Below are 24,717 nucleotides of genomic sequence, written 5' to 3' on the forward strand. Positions count from 1 at the left end.
TTTTGTGTCCGGAGCCATATCTTGGAAGTGCTTTGGCGGATTTCATTGAAACTTGGTATGAGTATATATCCCGCGCCAGAGGCGGAGGGATATTGTTTTGGCGTTGTCAGGCTGTCCGTCCGTCTGTCACTTTTGTATCCAGAGCCATATCTTGGAAGTGCTTTGGCGTATTTCATTGAAACTTCGTATGAGTATATATATATGGATAAGAGGATAATGCACGCCAAATGGCATTGTACACCATCTGTTAATAACGGAGTTATGGCCCTTTGTATCTTGAAAAAATGCTTGTTTGAGTGTCAAATATAATACTCTTGTGTCCAGAAGCATATAGGCGGGGGATATCAATTCAAGGAATTTGCTTGTTAAGTTTTAAAGCTCAAAGAAGACGGATTTCAACCTTGTTACCACCAGACATATTCTTATTTCATAGATAAAATTAAATCTATAGCCTAGTTAGCCAGTTATTTGTTATTTTTTAAACGGAACCGCTTTAAAAACCGAAAGTAGGATTTCTAGACGTATACGTCCATTCGACAAACCCGATTATTTGTAAGTTTTAAAGTGCAAAAAAGACGGATTTCTATCTTGTACCCACCAGATATATTCTAATTGGCATAGATAAAATATGTTTCTTTTTTATACTTACATTTACTATGCCAAATAAGGTGTGTGGCTTTAATCCTACTTAAACATTGCATACCAATACCCTTCAGTTATGCAACATTTCTATATATTGATAATTGGAATAATAGAATATTCCACTTTTTAGCTCACCTGAGCTGTGCTCATGGTGAGCTTTTGTGATCGCCTTTTGTCCGTCGTGCGGCGTCAACATTTGCCTTGTGAACACTTCAGAGGCCACACTTATTGTCCAATCTTCATGAAACTTGGTCAGAACATTTGTCCCATTGATACCTGGACTGAGTTCGAAACTGGGGCATGCTGGGTCAAAAACTAGGTCACTAGGTCAAAAAAACAAAACAACTCTTGTGAACACTGTAGAAGTCACATTTGATGCCCAATCTTCATGTAACTGTGTCAAAATGTTTGTCTTAATGATATGTTGGTTGAGTTGAAAAATGGTTCCGGTCCGTTGAAAAATATGGCCACCAGGGGGCGGGCAGTATTCCTTATATGGCTATATAGAAACTTTGTGAACACTCTAGAAGTCACAATTTTATCCAATCATCATGAGACTTGGTCAGAACATTGGTTTCATTAATATCTCGGACGAGTTCGAAAATGGTCCAGATCATTGAAAAAAACATGGCCGCCAGGGGGCGGGGCAGTTTTCCTTATATGGCTATAGTAAAACCTTGTTAACACTCTAGAGGCCACATTTATTGTCCAATCTTCAGGAAATTTGGTCAGAAGATTGGTCTGTATGATATCTTGAATGCGTTTGAAAATGGTTACGTTTGCTTGAAAAACATGGCTGCCAAGGGGCGGGGCATTTTTCCTTATATGGCTATAGTAAAACCTTGTGAACACTCTAGAGGCCACATTTATTGTCCAATCTTCATGAAATTTGGTCAGAAGATTGGTCTCAATGATATTTTGAATGAGTTTGAAAATGGTTACGTTTGCTTGAAAAACATGGCTTCCAAGGGGCGGGGCATTTTTCCTTATATGGCTATATATGGCTATAGTAAAATCTTGTTAACACGATAGAGGCCACATTTATTGTCCGATCTTCATGAAACTTGGTCAGAAGATTCATTCCAAATAACATCTTGGACAAGTTAAAAAATGATGCCGGTTGGTTGAAAAACATGGCCGCCAGGGGGCGGGGCATTTTTCCTTATAAGGCTATAGTAAAACCTTGTTAACAATCTAGAGGTCACATTTATTTTCCAATCTTCATGAAACTTGGTCAGAAGATTTGTCCTAATGATATCTTGGATGAGTGAAAATGGTTTCTGTTGCTGAAAAAACATGGCCACCAGGGGGCGGGGCATTTTTCCGAATATGGCTATATATCATGCTTTTGTTAAACCTTGTTAACACTCTAGAGGCCACATTTATTGTCTGATCATCATGAAACTTGGTCAGATGATTTGTCCCAATGATATCTTGGATGAGTTCAAAAATGGTTCCAGTTGGTCGAAAAACATGGCCGCCAAGGGGGCGTGGCATTTTTCCTTATATAGCTATAGTTAAACCTTGTTAACACTCTAGAAGCTGTATTTATTGTACGATCATCATGAAACTTTGTCAGAAGATTTGTCCCAATGATATCTTGGACAAGTTCGAAAATGGTTCCAGTTGCTTGAAAAACATGGCCACCAGTGGGTGGGGCATTTTTCCTTATACGGACTTATGAATCTTCATGAAACTTTGTCATTATATTTGTTTAAATGATATCTTGGATGTGTATGAAAATGATTCTGGTTTGTTGAAAAACGTTGCTGCCAGGGTGTTCACTAGTCATGAAAGTTGGTTAGAACATTTTATTCTAATGACATCTTGGGCTTCACAGAACAGGTCAGTTCCTTTGAATCTCAGGTGAGCGACTTCGGGCCTTTTAGGCCCTCTTGTTTTGTATAGTTGCCATATTCTGCTCGATCAGTTCTTTAACTACTTCAAATGTGTAACATCAGATATTTGCTACTGTATTTAGACAGCATAACTTAACAATCAACAAAACAATTTTGGGTAACAGGGTTGGCTTTGTTGCTTATAATAACATTATCATGGTACAGTTTTCTCCTCTTTTAACCTCATTTCCATTGTTTGAGTGTCTAGATTTCTTCCAAAACCGTTTCATCAACCTGTAAAGTAATGCAGATGTTTATAAACCAGTAAGTTAACAACAGTGATTTTTTTTGTCCAAAATTACAACCTCTTAAAGGCTGTCTCCCAATAGCAAAAAGAAACATTTTCTCTCAAAAATATGTCTAAATATTCCGAAAAAAAGCCAATTTTTCATACTAATTGCAAGTTTAACACGCATATGAACGGATATAAAAAAATTATATCTAAGAAGAAGTTTAATGAGAACTTTATAAAATAAATATACAAATTAAGTTAAACATGAACTTGTATATGCACACTTGTATGATTGTTCTTCGCTTATTCTGTAGGCCTCAGATCCAGAGGCCTGGCACAGGCATGCCCAAGTCCCAGTCGAGCAATGCTGTGAGAAAGGAGTACCAACTGGAGATCAGTGATGACTCCAACAAGGAAAACTTCCAGATCCCGCAGCTCTATCAGTTTGAAAGCCTTGATGAATGGCTACAGCCAGTCTCTCTGCCTAAAGTCAAGTGAGTCAAGGGCGATCCTGGTAGTCGGTACTGAGTTGTATGTGTTTGTCCTTAAGGTTTCTGAATAGAGACTATTGAATTTGTTTTATGTTGTGTATGCGTGTTGCAAATTGAGAATTAAGAGACAATATATTCATATTGAATATTACATAAAAAAAGTTTGAGTAAGCCATTGTTAACTTATATTCTACAAATATCAGTGTAATTGAACATAAATGTTAAAAAGTGTTGCATAATAGTACAACTTCAAGTTAAAATGCTTCAATTTAAGGTTGAGTGCATGTTAAAACATTATAACTGATGTGTTTGTCCAATCCAAGAGTTTAATTTCAGGGCCCGACCCCCATCTCCAAGCCCGAAATTCCGTAATGACCCGGACACCTCAAGCACAATCAGTTTTGTCATCTCACAAATCACTACAAGGGAAATAACCAAGTGTGTTCAGGCACTGGCACAGGTAAGGCAGCTGTCCAAGGGAAATACCCAAGTGTGTTCAGGCACTGGCTCAGGTAAGGCAGCTGTCCATTGGAAATAACCAAGTATGTTCAGGAATTGGCACAGGTAAGGCAGCTGTCCATTGGAAATAACCAAGTGTGTTCAGGAACTGGCACAGGTAAGGCAGCTGTCCAAGGGAAATAAGCAAGTGTGTTCAGGCATCGGCACAGGTAAGACAGCTGTCCAAGGGAAATAATCAAGTGTGTTCAGGCACAGGTAAGGAAGCTGTCCAAGGGAAATAACCAAGTGTGTTCAGGAACTGGCACAGTTAAGACAGCTGTCCAAGGGAAACAACCAAGTGTGCTCAGGCACTGGAACATGTATGACAGATGTCCAAGGGAAATAATCAAGTGTGTTCAGGCACTGGCACAGGTAAGGCAGCTGTCCAAGGGAAATAACCAAGTGTGTTCAGGCACTGGCACAGGTAAGGCAGCTGTCCAAGGGAAATAACCAAGTGTGTTATGGCACTGGTAAGGCAGCTGTCCAAGGGAAATAACCAAGCAGGAACTGGCACAGGTAAGACAGCTTTCCAAGGGAAATAACCAAGTGTGTTCTGGCACAGGTAAGACAGCTTTCCAAGGGAAATAACCAAGTGTGTTCAGGCACTGGCACAGGTAAGAGAGCTGTCCAAGGGAAATAACCAAGTGTGTTCAGGTACTGGTATTGGTAAGACAGCCGTCAACTTTGTCCCTTTACCACTTAAATATGTATTTTCAAGTGTGTTCTGGCACAGGTAAGACAGCTTTCCAAGGAAAATAACCAAGTGTGTTCAGGCACTGGCACAGGTAAGAGAGCTGTCCAAGGGAAATAACCAAGTGTGTTCAGGTACTGGTATTGGTAAGACAGCCGTCAACTTTGTCCCTTTACCACTTAAATATGTATTTTCACACGTTTGTAGTCCCCTAGAAAGGTAAATTACATTAAAGACCCTTTTTTACTAGATTCAAGTCTAGGATGTTTCATTTCCAAACCTTAGATACTGATGAGCAGCAAACAGCATAAAACCTGAATAGACTGCGAGTTACTCGCGGGCTGTTCTGGTTGTATGCTGTTTACATATATCCATTTTCATTTTGCTGCTGAGCTGGAAAAGCTTAAGAATATTGTCAATACTTATAGTTACAGTCAAGTTATCTTTTTGTTTAGAACTTTGAATTGTTAAATTAACCATGTTTACAAATCTTATTTTTAGCTGATCTATTAAGAGGTTATGATAACATTACTTTTATATTGATAAGATTATTTAAGAAATAATATTTTTCTATCATGGTTTGTTGTCGAATAACCCACAGTTAGGAGTATAGATGCATAGGAATTAAATCACGAGTGTGAAACACGAGTGATTTGATAACAGGCATCTATACAACTTACTGTGAGTTATTCGACAACAAACCATCATAGAAAAATATTATTTCGATTCTAACACGATTCTAATTGATTTGGTTCAAGTTTTAGGACTGAACTATATTTTTCAATACTCCGCCCTTCTCAGTACAAAGTTCACTATTTAGTAAGGTCATTGAATTGTACAAACATATGACGTCGTTTTCATTTACAAATATTTTGCAAATGACGTCCATTTCATTGAAAACAACAATCATAGAAACTTAATGACGTCACGTTTATTGATGCTACTGAAAAGCTGACATGCTATAAATGTTTTCTGACTTAGTTTCCTAACAAATAACATTCTTTGTAGGCGTGGTTATGCCAGTAATCACCAAATATACAATTAGTTATTTCATTACACTTATATACATGCTACATTTATTACATTTCTTTTAGAGCGGGTTTTAGCACGTGTATTTTACTGCAATATTTTCTTTATTTATTCAGAACTATTTTCAAAACATTAAGCTCCGCCCATAAGTTATTGCAGAATAACCCACGCTTGATTTCCTTATTTGTCTATAGAAAACAAGTCACGTGCCGTGTTAGAATATTGCATTATATTTGAGCCGTGCTCTGTGAAAAGGGGGATTAATGCATGTGCTATAAGTGTTGTCCCAGATTAGCTTTTATCATACCACCACATTGATATCTGCTTGATATCCTGTTGCCTGATTTCTTTTTTTATATCACATTCAACAGGAAGTTCATATATCAGTCATGTGTGGAGGCTACTAAGATTTAATTACAATGTTTTGTTTTATTGTAAAACTGAATCACATTTATCAAAACAAACTATTTGATACCAAGAGGTATTACATTTAATCCTCAAACACCAACAAAAACAGAAAAAACGTATTTTCCAAATATTAAGAATGAATAAGTGCATGCTGATGACGTCATGTAACAAACGGACTACTTTTTTTTGACACGCCTTCATATGCAAACATCAAAGGGTAAAGGTTTTGTCAAAAGTTCAGCACTTATTATAAACAGACCAAACAAATAAAACAAACAATAAAAAAGTAGTAAAAATAGTAAAAATAAAATAGTAACACACTTCACAATAAAACCAAATATAATATGCATTATTAAGGTTTCCACATTATCTGACAAAGAAATACAAAAACTCTACACAGACAACATTTTGGGTGCAACCACGCCAAAATCACTCCTGAATACCATTTGGTTAAACAACTCCCTGCATTTCGGCCTACGAGGAACCCATGAGCAGTACAATTTAAGGTTAGCTTAATTACTAAATGACAGACTTTCAGTGCTAAAATTGAGAGTCTAAAATTTGATAATTTTTTGGGAATGCATATCTTTAATCCCGTATTTAACCAAATGAATCATTTGTTTAACCTCAAACATCTTGAATTTTACATGAACCGTCCTGAATACTAACTAAAATATAATGAAACAACTTCTGATTATTATATACATTTTTATACGCCTGTTTAAAAAAAACGGGATGTATTAAAGTTTCACCATGGCAGCGCGCGGGCAACGTCCACAGCAGTTTCCGCTCTCTAATTCAAATAGTTTTTATCCGATCTTCACCAAACTTGGTCAGAAGTTGTATCTAGACAATATCTAGGTCAAGTTCGAATATGGGTCATGCAGGGTCAAAAACTAGGTCACAGGGTCACTTAGTGCATTTCAAGCATTTAGCATGGTGTCCGCTCTCTAATTGAAGTAGTTTTCATCTGATCTTCACCAAACTTGGTCAGAAGTTGTATCTAGACAATGTTTAGGTCAAGTTCGAATATGGGTCATGCCGGGTCAAAAACTAGGTGACAGGGTCACTTAAACCATTTCAAGCATTTAGCATGGTGTCCGCTCTCTAATTGAAGTAGTTATCATCCGATCTTCACCAAATTTGGTCAGAAGTTGTGTCTAGACAATATCTACATGTAGGTCAAGTTCAAATATGGGTCATGCCAGGTTAAAAGCTAGGTCACGAGGTCACTTAGTGCATTTCAAGCATTTAGAATGGTGTCCGCTCTCTAATTGAAGTAGTTTTCATCAGATCTTCATCAACTTTGGTCAGAAGTTGTGTCTAGATGATATGTAGGTCAAGTTCAAGTATGGTCATGGTAAAGTTATCAAGTTGTCCAAAGTAACCTGTTATTCTCTATGTACCGTCCAAACAGGCTAATCAGGGATGACACTTGCCGCATAAACTATATTTTTGCTAAGAAAAGACTTTCTTTAAACTGTCATATAGTGGAAAGTGTCATTCCTGATGAGCCTGTGTGGAATGCTCAGGCTACTCTGGGGCAACACTTTGCGCACATGCATTAAATCCTCTTTTCACAGAGCACAGCTTATTTAGATTGATTAGGTTGAGGTTGGAAATCAATTGCATTAGGATTGAGTAGGTTTGGATTGCATTGCACTATGATTGATGAAGTTCTGATTGCATTTAGATTGATGAGGTACTGAAGGATGCTGACAAGGTTGCCTTGATGGGTAACCATGTAGAACAGCTCCTGGTAGCAATCTCCATGCAGTTCAAGATGGCTTATTCTACGCACATGGGGGACATTGAGACAGCCAAGGACGAAGTCATGCGTCTCTATAGGTGTTTACTTGCAACACTGGTAACGGTAGGTTTACCTGATATTTCTTTTTTAGTATCATAATACCGGAGACTTGGTTAAAAATCTTGTATTAATTTGCCAATGACCCCTTTCAAGCCTTCAGCCATTTTTGGAAAAAAATGCAATTTTGGGATGGGATTTTTTGGGGGCAAATAGTCCACTGATTTTGGAAAAACTATTTTGATATAACTCTTCATAATAATTCAAATGAGAAGAACAAAATCATATACATTATAGTTGTATACTTTAATGTAATTGAAATAAATTAAGATATAATAATCATTAGACACTTGTTATGCCCCCGTATCGAATGATTGGCTGTATATTGTTTTTGGCCTGTCTGTCATTGTGTCTGTCATTCTGTCCCAAAACTTTAACCTTGGTCATAACTTTTGCAATTTTGAAGATAGCAACTTGATATTTGGCATGCATATGTATCTCATAGTGCTGCTCATTTTGAGTGGTGAAAGGTCAAGGTCAAAGCATTGTGTTTCTGACAAACATATCTCTTGTTTAATTTTTATTTTTAGCTCGGCTGTTTTCGGAGAAAACCTGAGGTATTATCATAGCCAGCTTGTCATCCTGGGTCTGCCATGCTAAAACCTTAACATTGGCTCTAAAATCAAAGTGCTTCCACCTACAACTTTGAAACTTCATATGTACATGCACCTTGATGAGTTCTACACGCCACACCCTTTTTTGGGTCACTAGGTCAAAGGTCAAGGTCACTGTGACCTGTAAAAAAAAATTAATCTGACAAGATTTCATTTGTAAGCTCATCCATTTAAAAAAAAAAAATTATTAGCTATTGTCGTCACCTTGGCGTCGGCGTCCGGTTAAGTTTTGCGTTTAGGTCCACTTTTCTCAGAAAGTATCAATGCTATTGCATTCAAACTTGGTACACTTACTTACTATCATGATGGGACTGGGCAGGCAAAGTTAGATAACTCTGGTGTGCATTTTGACTGAATTATGTGCCCTTTTTATACTTGAAAAATTGAAAATTTTGGTTAAGTTTTGCGTTTAGGTTTTTTTTTTTTCAGAAAGTATCAATGCTATTGCATTCAAACTTGGTTCACTTACTTACTATCATGAGGGGACTATGCAGGCAAAGTTAGATAACTCTGGCGTGCATTTTGACAGAATTATGTGCCCTTTTTATAATTAGAAAATTGAAAATTTTGGTTAAGTTTTGTGTTTAGGTCCATTTTATTCCTTAAGTATCAAAGCTATTGCTTTCATACTTGCAACACTTACTATCATAAGGGGACTGTGCAGGCAAAGTAATGTAACTCTGACTGGCATTTTGACAGAATTATGTGCCCTTTTTATACTAAGAAAATTTAAAATTTGGTTAAGTTTTGTGTTTAGGTTACTTTATTCCTACAGTATTAAAGCTATTGCTTTCATACTTGCAACACTTATTAACTATCATAAGGGGACTGTGCAGGCAAAGTTATGTAACTCTGACTGGCATTTGGACGGAATTATGGGCCCTTTATACTTAGGAAATTTGGTTAAGTTTTGTGTTTTGGTCCACTTTACCCCTAAATTATCATAGATATTGCTTTCATACTTGGAACACTCACAAACTGTCATAAGGGTACAGTAAAAGGAGAAGTTGCATAACTCTGGATGTCAATTTTATGGAATTATGGCCCTTTTTTGACTTAGTAACTTTGAATATATGGTTAAATTTTGTGTTTCGATCCACTTTACTTCTTAAGTATCAAGGCTATTGCTTTCAAACTTTAAATACTTTCATGCTATCATGAGGTTACTGTACCTGGCAAGTTGAATTTTACCTTGACCTTTGAATGACCTTGACTCTCAAGGTCAAATTATTAAATTTTGCTGAAATTGCCATAACTTCTTTATTTATGATTAGATTTGATTGATACTTTGAGACAGAAACGTACTCTTACCGGTGACATAACCACAATAGACTCCACCAAACCCCACCCAAGCCATCCCCCGGCCCCCCCCCGCCACCCCCCCCACCCTCACCTCCCACACCCCACACTCGCCCCCCCCCCCCCCCACAAATCACCACCACAACAACTACACCCCCCTACACAAAACAACCCCCCCCCCCCCCCCCCCCCCCCCCCCCCCACAATTTTTTTTTAAACGGTTAAAAAACACAACTATTTTTTTTATATTTATGTTTGAAATACCATCCAACAATAGCACCCAAGAATACCCCCCCCACCCTCTATTTTTTTTTCATCTCACAAATTACACCACACCTCCACAATATACCCCCTCACCGACCAATCATACCCCCCCCTCCAATTTTTTTTTTTTAAGATCATCTCACAAATTACCACCACACCCTCACACTATACCCCCCCACCTCACACCCCCCAATTTTTTTTTTTGAAATGGGTTAAACAACACACAATATTTATTTATATTTTGATGTTTGAAATACCGTCCAACCATTGCACCAAAGAATCCCCCCACCCCCCCCCCCCCCCCACCCCCCACCCCCCCAGCTCCCCCCGGAATATTTTTTTGTGCATTTTTTTCACATTTTTGGAAGATAATGTAATAAATGTCCACACCCCCACACTATACACCCCTCTTCACTCCACCCCTCCCTCCTTTGTGATTGAAAATGAGAGTCCCTTCACCTTTAAAAAGAAAATAGATGGGCGGTCTGCACCCGCAAGGCGGTGCTCTTGTTAAAAAATGCACCCACTGCCGAGCGTTGGCATTCATTATGCGGTGCTCTTGTTTACAATTTTGGTTTGGTGATGGGTCCGTTTAACAGACCATTAGATACGCCAGGAAAAGGCCAGGGGTGGCGAAATCTCAAAAAACCATACTTGTCCACGGACAACCATTAAGGAAATTTAACTTGTCCGTTGCTGAACTACACTTGTCCGTTAATGTTTATATAAATTATAAACGCATTTATTGATTAATGTTAAAAAGTGTGGAATATATCAAAATGAGTATGATTTGCTTGTTTTGTTTATAATTGTATTTCAATGGTACATTCATTATAGCAGTATTTATAAACAATATAAAGACTTTCTCAAACTTTAAATCTTGCAAAGCTAGTGTTATTAAAACATGTGCTGAACATAAGTACATTGTAATCTTAACAAATTAAACTAGTCCAATATGTGGACCTCTTCAGACTGAGGCTCGGCTACTGGTAGCAATTTGATTATAAAAACTGGTAACCATTGAAAATCTGTTAGCCAAGTTTCTTGAAAAGTTCTGGTGCGTTTACTTAGATCATATTTTTTATCATAATCTTTCTTAGTTTTTTGGGAGGTGGGCTGAGCTGCTCAAAGCTTCGGGTTTCTGCTCCGTTGTTGAAGATTGAAAAAATAAAGAAACCAATCTGTACACTGTCTAACAGTCGGGCCGAATGTTGAAAATGCGGCATGCTCCCGGTCTCTTATAGAATAAGGGAGATCACTGCGCAGGAAAGTGCACGTATTTTAGCTTGATTGCTCCGCAAATAGCACTGACAATGTAATCGCGTGTCAACATCCGGTTTTTTAAAACTTAATTACGGCTTTAATAAAATGTAATCAGGGCTCCAGATAAGGTTTTGTGAAATTCTTAAATTACTACCAGATTTTCAAAAAGAATTCTGAACTCTGAAATTTTATTCTTAACGTTACTACTAAGTTTTGGAAAATAATTCTTATTTTTTATAAATGACCTAAAAATAAATAATAATAGTTATTTTTATGCAAAAAAAATCAAAATAAACATACCAGCAACTTTATTTATACGAGTTCAACAGTGTCTTTTCAGTATTATACAATTTTATTTTTCAAATACCTTCATATGCCCAAACTGTGCTAAGATTGCATGCCTTAGATGAATTTTTACATATTTCACAATTAAAACGGGTCTCCCCTTCAATCTTTTCAACGTTTAGCCACGGGACTTGTCCCTTCCACTCGTTCAATGTTTTTTGTGTGTTTAAATTTGGACCCGTCGTGTCGCGGTTTTGTTAGCCGGATTTTTTTCGAAAAAATCTCGGCTTATAGATTGATGTTGTCGGGCGGGCGGGGGGGGGCGGGCGGGCGGCGTGCTCGAAAATGTTAAAGTTCTTATTTCATGGTATAACTTTGGTATGCTTGGACCTAGAGTCTTCAAACTTGACATGAAGGTTGGCCAGGATTAACAGATGACCACTGGTCATTTCAAGGTCATTCATTTGAAGGTCAAGGTCACTGTGACCTTCAATATAAAAAATGTTAAAGTTGTTATAACTTTGGTATGCTTGGACCTAGAGTCTTGAAACTTGACATGAAGGTTGGCCATAACTAGTTAGTAACCACTGGTCATTTCAAGGTCATTCATTTGAAGGTCAAGGTCACTGTGACCTTGAATGTAAAAATGTTAAAGTTCTTATTTCATGGTATAACTTTGGTATGCTTGGACCTAGAGTCTTCAAACTTGACATGAAGGTTGGCCAGGATTAACAGATGACCACTGGTCATTTCAAGGTCATTCATTTGAAGGTGAAGGTCACTGTGACCTTCAATATAAAAATGTTAAAGTTGTTATAACTTTGGTATGCTTGGACCTAGAGTCTTGAAACTTGACATGAAGGTTGGCCAGAACTAGTAAGTAACCACTGGACATTTCAAGGTCATTCATTTGAAGGTCAAGGTCACTGTGACCTTGAATGTAAAAATGTTAAAGTTGTTATAACTTTGGTATGCTTGGACCTAGAGTCTTGAAACTTGACATGAAGGTTGGCCAGAACTAGTAAGTAACCACTGGACATTTCAAGGTCATTCATTTGAAGGTCAAGGTCAAGGTTATTTTCTTACATTTGATAATGAAATTGATGGAAACTTCAAACAATATGTTACTAATTTGCTAATAAAAAAATTGAGATCAAACTTTCCTAATTGTCAATTCAAGTTCATATTTGTGACCTTAAATGTTATTGTTGTTCATGTATATGCATGCATTCAAAACATAACACAAGGTTTGCTCATGCCTTGAAAAGTACTTACATTTCATTTTGACCTTTGAACAATATTTCAGTAATTTAAGTATTGCATTGACAAAAACACGAAAGGTACTTTCCTGTCATTTAAATCAAAAATCCGGCTTCAATGCGGTCATCTCCGACCGCGGAACTCTTGTTTAGCTTTTCCGACTGTGTCGGAAACTGAACATACAACATCGTATAAGATCATTTCTATAATGTCTTTCTAAACATTTAACTTCCGCTCACTTTGCGTACAATATGTTAAAAGAGTGTTTTTGGACGCTTTGCAGTTTTTTAAGACGCTCTCTGGGCGCCGCCATTGTTTTTTGACAGATAGACTGTATACGCCGCTTTTATTGCAAAAAATGCACTTTGTTAAACAAACCCGATAACCGTTGTATATAAGAAATGCAAAGATCTTTAATACGCGAAAAAATCTAAATAAAAATCGATACAAACCGATGTAAAAATAATATTCGTAACTTGATTTTGTAATTCTTAATGGTACGACAAGATTTTAAAATAAATACGTAACGGACTTGAAAATAATTCGTAATTACGAAAATACGACCCTTATCTGGAGCTCTGGTAATTTTGTATACCTGGACGCGACTTTTAAAAAACTTGTTGTCCACGGACAACTTAATTGAAAAAAATCAGTTGCCCAGACAAGCAAATGTACGACTCGGGCAACTCGGACATTTGATTTCGCCACCCCTGAAGGCCTGTCTTAAGTTCTTATGGTTTAAACTGTGGACAAGTTAAAACTTTATTGGTTCTTCCAGGTTTTCTGTTGTATATTCGGGGCTCTATTTACTTTTTAAGTGGGGGGTCCACTAAAGGCCCCTGCCCTGAATGGAATTTTTTTAAATTTCCCAAATGTTTCCCAACTTACCAGTTTACTATTAAAGAAATACCCTTACTCAGTTTTGTATTTTGATTATTTTCCAAAATAGATTGCCGTATGAGAATTGAAGTAAACTGTTTGGAGTCTGTATAATGGGACCACAATCCATGAAAAGCTGTGATGCTTAAAAATGAATCGAGTACTTTAGAAAGTATGTTTTTATGTCCCCCACTATAGTAGTGGGGGACATATTGTTTTTGCCCTGTCTGTCTGTTGGTCTGTTTGGCCCGACTTTAACATTTTGCAATAACTTTTGCTATATTGAAGATAGCAACTTCATATTTGGCATGCATTTGTATCTCATGAAGCTGCACATTTTGAGTGGTGAAAGGTCAAGGTCATCCTTTATGCATACTTCAAGGTCAGAGGTCAAATATATGTGGCCCAAATCGCTTATTTTATGAATACTTTTGCAATTTTGAAGATAGCAACTTGATATTTGGCTTGCATGTGTATCTCATGAAGCTGCACATTTTGAGTGGTAAAAGGTCAAGGTCAAGGTCATCCTTCACAAGGTCAAGGTCATCCTCCAAGGTCAAACGTCATATAGGGGGACATTGTGTTTCACAAACGCATCTTGTTTTATTGTCTATTTGGAATGTGTATTCCAACACTTAACTAGACAAACATTGTGTGCATCACTTAAGAATATTTAAATAAGTTGGAAATAGCTACCATGCAGAGACTGTGTCCTAGTCCAGATGTATTTTTCATGAACACTTATTGTATGAAATAGTATAATCAATCTAACTCAGATAAAACTGTATTTCCATCAAATGTCCTTGCGTCCCTTTCAGTTGTTCCAGAACAGCCAGCTGGCCGGCCAGGCTTCCCGGGACACACTGAAGGAGTTGCTGTACAACCTGGTCACCCTACTGCTGGACAGCCGCCTCAACGACCTGGAGGAGGGGCCGCAGATCGTGCGCTCGGTTAATGTGCTGGTGGTCAAAATTGTGGAGAAGTCACATCAGACCAATGTGCTGTGGTGAGCAACTTACTAATTTTTTTATCTCACAAATTAAAACCCTTATCAGGGCTACCAACTGGTAGATAAATCAGTGTGATTTATTACTTGCTTTTTGTGAGAAAGGTGATTGTATTTTTATGCCCCCGGTAGGGTTGCATATAGCATTTGAACTGTCTGTCCGTCAATCTGTCTGTCCAAAACTTTAACATTGGCGATAACTTTTGCAATATTGAAGATAGCAACTTGATATTTGGCATGCATGTGTATCTCATGGAGCTGCACATTTTGAGTGGTGAAAGGTCAATGTCAAAGGTAAAAAAAACAAATCCAAGGGAAGTAACAAGCTTTAAAAGGAGATAATTTCTATTTATCATTTGGCAGGTACAGATCATTTTTACAAGGGAAGTAATATTATTTATTATATCCCTTTAAAAAATATAACTTCCCTTGTGAAAATTATATGTACCTGCCAAATGATAAAAATAAATAAATCAATCAAAGCGGTGCAGTAGGGGGCATTGTGTTTCTGACGAATACATCTCTTGTTTTTTTTAGATGATGTTTGAATTTGTTTTCTAACAATACAATTCAGAATACAATTGCATTGCAAAATAGGTAATTTTCTGAATCAGTTCAGTTGAGCATAAAGTGGAGTATTATCTGTATTTGATCTTGGAGTTAATTCTTTGTGAACAATTCATATATCATGTTGAAACGTGTGTGCATATACAGGGTGCAGAATAAACAGTGTTTTCAGGGGTTTACGCAGGGGCTGGACAGAATGTGAACACACAGTTAAGAACTATATATTTGCAATGTCTCAAGTTTTTGAAATACATTTGCAAAAATCTTTAGTGCATAAAATACTTTTTTCTTGCAGTTTGTGTATCTTAAGGTATAACAAAAAATCCTTGAAAACATCTGAAATCGGTGTCAAAATTTCAAGCTGCATGAAGCATAACTGTGTAGTACAAATCGAATTTTGAACAAGGACACAGGCTTATTAAATGAAGTAATTCTGATGTATTTAACATGGCCATTAGCAGCATAAAAATCTGTCCTTTATGCACTAGATGAAATTCTTATAAAAAAATTTTTTTTTAAGTTATTTGTAATAAAGCACCACTAACCGTTTTGTTTATGTCCATTAAAGTTAAATGGGGGATCCCCACAAAGTCACTTGATTCTGTACCCTGTATATCAATGTAGAAATGTGTGTGAACCCAAGCTTGTGAATGTTCATACTTCTGCCTATTGAGGTCAGATCTGACATGTATAATTTAACTGACTGTTTCATTGCAGTGCATTGATCCGGCTTTTCCAAGAGTGCGTTGATAGCCAGACTTGCAGCAACAAGTTTATCGAGATTATCATGAAGGTATGCCAGCTTTGAGTCTTCAATATACAAACTGTAGGCATGTCTTTTAGAAGCTTAGTGTAAGCCTTTCGTATTTGAGTTTTCAGAATTTAAGTTGTTTTTGTTTCGTTCAAACAAAATATCAAAAACAAAATGTCAGTACAATTTATTATTGTAGTTTTAAAAGGGGCTGAGAGCTGCCCTTATTAACTCGGCGTTTTTGGAGAAAACCCGAGGTATTGTGATAGCCAGCTTGTCGTGCCGTCCGCGTCGTGCTAAAACCTTAACATTGGCTCTAAAGTCAAAGTGCTTCCACCTACAACTTTGAAATTTCATATGTAGATCCACCTTGATGAGTTCTACACGCCACACCCATTTTGGGGTCACTAGGTCAAAGGTCAAGGTCACTGTGACCTATAAAAAAAAAGATCTGGCAAGCTTTCATTTATTCAAAACTGCACCCGTAGCCGAGCGTGGCATTCGTTATGCAGTGCTCTTGTTTTAAGAACTAATGTTGGTGAACCTGAGAAAAAAAAAGAAATAGTTTAATGGTCTCATGTCTTTTGCTTGTGTGCATATTCTACAGTGTCTATGGAAGATGGTGAAGATGTTGCCAGACATAATCAACGATCTGAATCTTGACCGGGTGCTCTATGACATCCATATGTTCCTCAAGGCATTCCCCTCACACTCTTGGAAGGACCGGCCCAACGACCTCCCACTCCGGACCATCAAGACTGTGCTGCACTCACTTGTCAAACTGAAAGGATCAAAAGTACATTGAACATTTGTCTAGGCCTTTTATTGTGTGACGAATTAATAGTGTTGGGTGTTACTTTTTGGTTTTATTCCATAAATAGCAAATATAACCCTTAGTTTTGTACAATCTTCTTTAAATTCTCAAAGGTAAATGAAAAACAGACAGGTCTTTTATGAACGATTCAAGTATGTTGATTTTAAAGAAGTGATGGGTAGGAGGGGGGGGGGGTAAAATATCTATTTATATAGACATTTTCTTTATAAAAAAAATAGGAATGGTAATTGAATGTTATGGCCATTTGAAACCCCATGTACGATGATATTGTTCACTTGGAAATGCAATTTGTTAAATACTTTTTTATGCCACCAGTAGGGTGGCATATAGCAGTTGAACTGTCCGTCAGTCAGTCAGTCTGTCCGTCCGTCCGAAAACTTTAACATTGGCCTTAACTTTTGCAATATTGAAGATAGCAACTTGATATTTGGCATGCATGTGTATGCCATGAAGCTGCACATTTTGAGTGGTGAAAAGTCAAGGTCATCCTTCAAGGTCAAAAGTCAAAAAATACAATCCAAGAGAAGTAATAAGCTTTGAAAGGGAGATAATTTCTATACCTGCCAAATGATATATTGAAATTTTATTTCAAAGCGGCGCAATAGGGAGCATTGTGTTTCTGACGAACACATCTCTTGTTATTCCAAGTCTTCGTTAACCTGTTATTAATTAAAAATAAAAGTTTCATATTAATTGAAGCATTAACAAATTGTTTTGCAAGTCCATTATGACCAGTAGCAACATGTTTGCTTCCAGTATGCCATTTACAGTGTATCCCTGTGTTTGTTTCCAGTCTGCCATGTACATTGTATCCCTATGTTTGTTTTCAAACTGTCATGTACAGTGTATCCCTGTGTTTGTTTCCAGTCTGCCATGTAAAGTGTATCTCTGTGTTTATTTTCAGTTTGCCATTTACAGTGTATCCCTGTGTTTGTTTCCAGTATGTCATGTATATTGTATCCCTGTGTTTGTTTCCAGACAGCAATGTGCAGTGTATACCTGTGTTTGTTTCCAATCTGCCATGAACAGGGTATCTCTATGTTTGTTTCAAGTCTGCCATGTACAGTGTATCTCTGTTTTTGTTTCCAGTCTGCCATGTACAGTGTATCCCTGTGTTTGTTTCCAGTCTGCCATGTACAGTGTATCCCTGTGTTTGTTTCCAGTCTGCCATGTACAGTGTATACCTGTGTTTGTTTCCAGTCTGCCATGTACAGTGTATCCCTGTGTTTGTTTCCAGTCTGCCATGTACAGAGTATCTCTGTATTTGTTTCCAGTCTGCCATGTACAGTGTTTCCCTGTGTTTGTTTGCTGTCTGCCATGTACAGTGTTTCTCTGTGTTTGTTTCCAGTCGGCCATGTACAGTGTATCTCTGTATTTGTTTCCGGTCTGCCATGTACAGTGTATCCCTGTGTTTGTTTGCTGTCTGCCATGTGCAGTGTATCCCTGTTTGTTTGCTGTCTGCCATGTACAGTGTTTCTCTGTGTTTGTTTCCAGTCTGCCATGTACAGTGTATCTCTGTGTTTGTTTGCTGTCTGCCTTGTACAGTGTTTCTCTGTGTTTGTTTCCAGTCTGCCATTTACAGTGTATCCCTGTGTTTGTTTCCAGTCTGCCATGTACAGTGTATCTCTGTGTTTGTTTGCTGTCTGCCATGTACATTGTATCCCTGTGTTTGTTTCCAGACTGTCATGTACAGTGCATCCCTGTGTTTGTTTCCAGTCTGCCATGTAAAGTGTATATCTGTGTTTGTTTCCAGTCTGCCATGTACAATGTATCCCTGTGTTTGTTTCCAGTCTGCCATGTACAGTGTATCCCTGTGTTTGTTTCCAGTCTGCCATGTAAAGCGTATCTCTGTGTTTGTTTCCAGTTTGCCATTTACAGTGTATCCCTGTGTTTGTTTCCAGTATGTCATGTATATTGTATCCCTGTGTTTGTTTCCAGACTATCATGTACAGTGTATCCCTGTGTTTGTTTTCAGTTTACCATGTACAGTGTATCTCTGTGTTTGTTTCCAGATTGTCATGTACATTGTATCCCTGTGTTTGTGTCTAGTCTGCCATGTACAGTGTATCTCTGTGTTTGTTTGCTGTCTGCCATGTACAGTGTTTCCCTGTGTTTGTTTCCAGTCTGCCATGTACAGTGCATCCCTGTGTTTGTTTCCAGTCTGCCATGTGCAGTGTATCCCTGTGTTTGTTTTCAGTCTGCCATATATAGTGTATCCCTGTGTTTGTTTCCAGTCTGCAATGCACAGTGTATCCCTGTGTTTGTTTCCAGACTACCATGTACAGTGTATCCCTGTGTTTGTGTCCAGACTGTCATGTACAGTGTATCCCTGTGTTTGTTTCCAGTCTGCCATGTACAGTGTATCCCTGTGGTTGTTTCCAGTCTGCCATGTACAGTTTATCCCTGTGTTTGTTTCCAGTCTGCCATTTAAAGTGTATCCCTGTGTTTGTTTCCAGACTGCCATGTACATTGTATTCCTGTGTTTGATTCCATACTACCATGTACAGTGTATCCCTGTGTTTGTTTTCAGATCTTGCAACACCTGGGTCAGATAGACGCCAGTGAGAAGTCGGAGATGAAGCTGTACATACAGATGGTGCTACAGAAGGATGGACTCAGTACGGAGGTGGAGGTAAATGGAACCAACGCAGAGAACAGGACACCAAGGGTAGGATATCAGTCTCAATCATTCCTGTGTTGGTTTTGTTCAAAATTAATAGGAAGCTGGTTGGACTCAACCTTTTTATGCTCTGTCAAATCATGATAATGTAAGAAGGCTGATAATAAATGTATGTCATTAAATGTGGTTGGTTTGGGTCCAAAGCAAACAAAGCATCAACAAAGTGGACTTAAATGTTTTTTTATGCCCCCGAAGGAGGGCATATAGTGATCGGACCGTCCGTCCGTCTGTCCTTCCGTCACTTTGCGTTTAGGTTTCGCGTTTAGGTTTCGAAAAATGATCATAGCTTCTATGTCGCTTCAGATAGCAACTTGATATTTGGCATGCATGTGTATCTCATGGAGCTGCACATTTTGAGTGGTGAAAGGTCGAGGTCAAGGTCTTTCTTTAAGGTCAAAGGTCAAATATATGGTTTCAAAGCGGCGCAGGGGGCATTGTGTTTCTGACAAACACATCTCTTGTTTTGTTCCAAAATAACATTTTTTGTACTGAACCAATCTTTTCTAAAAACGTTAAAAATCTGAGAAAGCTGTCCAACTGTTAAAATTATGCTAGGGAAATGCATGTCTGTGTGATACAATGGCGCCATAATTGTACATGCTGTCCACAGTTTGCTGATAAAATATATCATAATATTAAAGAAAAAAATCTCATTTTTTTGATTGAATAAATAATAAATTTTTCAGGATACAATACTTTTAAAAGATTTTTTTTTGTTTAACTGAGAAACTTCTACCAACTGCACTACTTTTTAAATGTTCAGTTTTGAGCAGGTTAATATCCTCTTCCAGAATACCACCAAGTCAAGGCGTCTGTCCAACGTGACTCACGACACGCTGACCAAGATATTTCAGAAGGTGGGCTCTAAAGAGAGCTCCAAAGAAGGCTTGCGGGAACTGTACGAGTTCAAAAAGAACTGCCCTGAGGAAAATATTGAACCGTTCCTAAAGAAGACCAGCCACTATTTTCAGAATTACGTTGAACGCGGACTCAAAGCCCTGGAGCAGGAAGAGACACAAGGTATAGCTTGAGACTTGTAAGGCAAAGATGGGTCTAACTCAATATCAGGTCAGCATATCTCCAGACCAGTTGTGCATCCACAGCTCAGCAGCTTCCCTGTCTGTAATAATAGCATGATAATCATATGTGTCTTGTTCTGAGAAAATTGGGCTTAATGCATGTGCGTAAAGTGCCGTCCCAGATTAGCCTGTTCAGTCCGCACAGGCAAATCAGGGACGACACTTTGCGCTTTAACTAGATTTTCAGTAAAAAGGGACTTCTTTTAAACGAAAAATACCATTAAAGCGGAAAGTGTTGTCCCTGATTAGCCTGTGCGGACTGCACAGGCTTATCTGGGACGGCACTTTACGCACATGCATTAAGCCCAATTTTCTCAGAACAAGACACATATTATCCTTATTCAACAGGGTAGCTCCTATCATACATTTCGGTAAAAGCCACCACACCAGGGCCAATATTAACTTGCTGTTATTAGATTTATGACCCAAGAATAAAGTGAACAAGTAAAGGAACCTATGCAGTCTTAGATATGTGTCCTTGTGAGTGTTGTATGTATCCTTGTGAGTGTTGTATGTATCCTTGTGAGTGTTGTATGTATCCTTGTGAGTGTTGGTATGTATCCTTGTGAGTGTTGTATGTATCCTTGTGAGTGTTGGTATGTATCCGTGTGGTTGTTGTATGTATCCTTGTGAGTGTTGTATGAATCCTTGTAAGTGTTGTTTGTATCCTTGTGAGTGGTGTATGTATCCTTGTTAGTGTTGTATGTATCCTTGTGAATGTTGGTATGTATCCTGGTGAGTGTTGTATGTATCCTTGTAAGTGTTGTATGTATCCTTGTGAGTGTTGTATGTATCCTTGTGAGTGTTGGTATGTATCCTTGTGAGTGTTGTATGTATACTTGTGAGTGTTGTATTGTGAGAGTTGAATGTATCATTGTGAGAGTTGAATGTATCCTTGTTATTTGTTATGTTTCCTTGTTAGTATTGTAGTGTGTGTATGGTGTATTAAAAAATTTGTGTGAGCTTTACCAGTAGTAACTTTTTTATGTCCCTCAGTCTATACTGGGGGACATATTGTTTCTGCCCTGTCTGTTGGTTTGTTGGTTTGTTTGCGTCAAACTTTAACATTGGCCAAACATTTTGCAATATTGAAGATAGCAACTTGATATTTGGCATGCATGTGTATCTCATGGATCTGCACATTTTGAGTGATAAATGTCAAGGTCATCCTTCAAGGTCAAAGGTCAAATATATTGGGGGGGGACATAGGGTTTCACAAACACATCTTGTTAGCTCTGCTGTTTTTTGAGAAAACCGGAAGTATTGTCATAGCCAGCTGGGCGTCTGCCGTCCGGCATCCGCGTCGTGCTAAAACCTTAACATAGGCTCTAAAATCAAAGTGCTTCCACATACAACTTTGAAACTTCATATTTAGATGCATCTTGATGAGTTCTACATGCCGCACACATTTTAGGTCACTAGGTCAAAGGTTAAGGTCACTTCTGACAAGCTTTCATTTATTCAAAACTGCATGCACAGCCGAGTGTTGGCACCCGCTATGCGTTGCTCTTGTTTTAAATGTAGTCATGGCAGCTTAAGAAAGCCTTGGTCATACTATTCCTTATATAATCATGCCTACCTTAGATATACATTGTTGGCAGTGGGATAATTATTTTGCAAGACATCAAACAATTATATTTTTTTATATAGACATTATATGTCAAATCTTGTTATCTGGTTATTAAATCAAGTAAAGCCTGAAAACTTTTTTTACCAGGTGACACCAAGGGTACAAGTGATGCAGAGATTGGCAGTTCAGACCAGTTTTCGCAGAGGACGGCTCAGCCTAAGAAAGTGATGGGGGTTTCCAGTGGTATGGATGGCTTGACAGAGGTAAATAACGAGGCTCAGTCCATTTACCTCAGTTAAGTAATGATGAAGGAACTAAGAGATTTAAGAATGTTATTTTTGCAATGTAAAGAATTAAGGGATACTGAAGTTTCTTGTGTCTGTCTGCATTATAAAATTGTATCTATATTGATGTATCTTAGAGCAGCTCTCCACTTATAGGATAAGACATTGAGATTGTCAGGTCTCTAATTTGAATCTTGTCAAGTCAACTGGAATTTGTCTGAGCCAAAAGTATATGGGCCGTGCTCTGTGAAAAGGGGGTTTAATGCATGTGGATTAAGTATTGTCCCAGATTAGCCTGTGAAGTTCACACAAGCTTATCAAGGACAACGCTTTCCGATTAAACTGGATTTTTGCTAAGAAGAGACTTTCATTAAAATAAATATCATAAAAGCGGAAAGTGTTGTCCCTGATTAGCCTATGCGGATTGCACAGGCTAATCTTGGATGACACTTTAGGCACATGCATTAAAGCCTCTTAACAGAGCATTGCCCATATCCTATATTAGAATTTCTCTACCTAGGTGAATTTTGTAGCTTCAAAAAAGTTTTATGATCAAACTCTTGCAAATAACTATATTAGTTATCATAGATTGAAGGATATGTGAATAATTTAACAAATAAATATAAACTTCTAAAATCAATTTTTCATATATATTGGAACAAATAATTCATGCTTAAAAAAATGTATTACTTTATGAATTTGTTTTCAAATGTTTACTATGACTGTCCCTGGCTGTGACAGAATCAATCAAATGTTCGTGGCTGCATATTACGGCAAGTGTTAATAATATTGCATTAAAGATGTCCCGGTATAGCAGCAGTATATAAGTATCAGACTATATATAGCCCTACATGATCATGTGGTCTCCTTGTGATCACAGGTTGGAGCCGGCCAGACCAGCGAGGCCAACCCTGCGCCATACTTCCGGGAGAAACTACGCATGCTTAGGGCCCAGTGTGGTCTGGATCCTAATGCAACAGTCAGCGAGGTAGGGCATACATCATCAACATAGTCGCAGAGAAAAGCTTGGGTTATTTTAGGCTGTGCTCTGTGAAAAGTGCACAGGCTAATCTGGGACGACACTTTACGCACATGCATTAAACCTCCATTTTACAGAGCACGGCTTATTTTTGTTTCTGTATGCGGGTAACCAAAGTTGATTAAGTGCACATACCATTGTTACAACCTGAAGTGTAATAACGACCTGAATTGTAATAAACTTTATTACATTATTACAATTGCGTGACAACCTGAATTGTAATAACGCCCGAAAGTGTAATAAACTTTTTTCTTGCTTTAAAATTGCATCTGATCACATTTCCAAACACAGATTATTGCAAAATATAATGCATACATGGATATAATATATATATTAATAGGGTAATACGAATTATGAATAACAAAAAGGTGTTCTCATACAAACTCAATTGTAATAAAGTTATTACATTATTACAATCGCGTGTCGACCTGAATTGTAATAACGCCCGAAAGTGTAATAAACTTATTTCTTGGTTTAAAATTGCATCTTATCGCATTTTTAAGCACATATGTTTGCAAAATATAGTGTATATATGTATATAAAAATGTATCTTAATAAGGTAATACGACCTATGAATGACAAAAAATGTGTTCTCATACAAAAACAATTGTAATAAAGTTATTACATTATTACAACTGCTTGTCGACCTGAATTGTATTAACGCCCGAAAGTGTAATAAACTTATCTTTTGGTTTAAAATCGCATCTTATCGCATTTTCAAACACAGAATATATCAAAATATAATGCATATATGTATATAAAATATTTATTAATAGGGCAAAACGACCTATGAATGACAAAAAGGTGTTCTCATACAACCTCAATTGTAATAAAGTTATTACATTATTACAATCGCTTGACATCCTGAATTGTAATAACGCCCGAAAGCGAAAAAATAATAATCTTGGTTTAAAATTGCATCTTGTCGCATTTTAAAACACAGATTATTTCCAAATATAATGCATACATGGATATAAAATATATATTAATAGGGCAATACGACCTATGAAGGACAAAAAGGTGTTCTCATACAAACTCAATTGTAATAAAGTTATTACATTATTACAATCGCGCGTCGACCTGAATTGTAATAACGCTTGAAAGAGTAATAAACTTATTTCTTGGTTTAAAAGTGCATCTTATCGCATTTTCAAGCACATATTTTTGCACAATATAGTGTATACATGTATATGAACATGTATCTTTATAAGGTAATTCGACCTATGAATGACAAAAAGGTGTTCTCATACAAACTCAATTGTAATAAAGTTATTACATTATTACAA

General features: G+C 37.5%; 1 protein-coding gene across 2 annotated transcripts in view; it reads left to right on the forward strand.

Moving 5' to 3' along the window:
- LOC127870946 (cytoskeleton-associated protein 5-like) overlaps positions 1–24,717 on the forward strand; it is a 113,431-nt gene that overhangs the window by 67,963 nt on the left and 20,751 nt on the right. For both annotated transcript variants that reach the window (XM_052413546.1, XM_052413553.1), the window contains exons 31-40: positions 3,087–3,266; positions 3,600–3,723; positions 7,583–7,762; positions 14,439–14,626; positions 15,911–15,986; positions 16,552–16,740; positions 19,310–19,447; positions 20,251–20,479; positions 22,256–22,371; positions 23,273–23,380. In XM_052413546.1, coding sequence (XP_052269506.1) covers positions 3,087–3,266; positions 3,600–3,723; positions 7,583–7,762; positions 14,439–14,626; positions 15,911–15,986; positions 16,552–16,740; positions 19,310–19,447; positions 20,251–20,479; positions 22,256–22,371; positions 23,273–23,380 — 1,528 coding nt within the window. The remainder of the gene's footprint in view (positions 1–3,086; positions 3,267–3,599; positions 3,724–7,582; positions 7,763–14,438; positions 14,627–15,910; positions 15,987–16,551; positions 16,741–19,309; positions 19,448–20,250; positions 20,480–22,255; positions 22,372–23,272; positions 23,381–24,717) is intronic.

Source organism: Dreissena polymorpha, chromosome 1, assembly GCF_020536995.1.
Source record: "Dreissena polymorpha isolate Duluth1 chromosome 1, UMN_Dpol_1.0, whole genome shotgun sequence".
NCBI lineage: Eukaryota > Metazoa > Mollusca > Bivalvia > Myida > Dreissenidae > Dreissena > Dreissena polymorpha.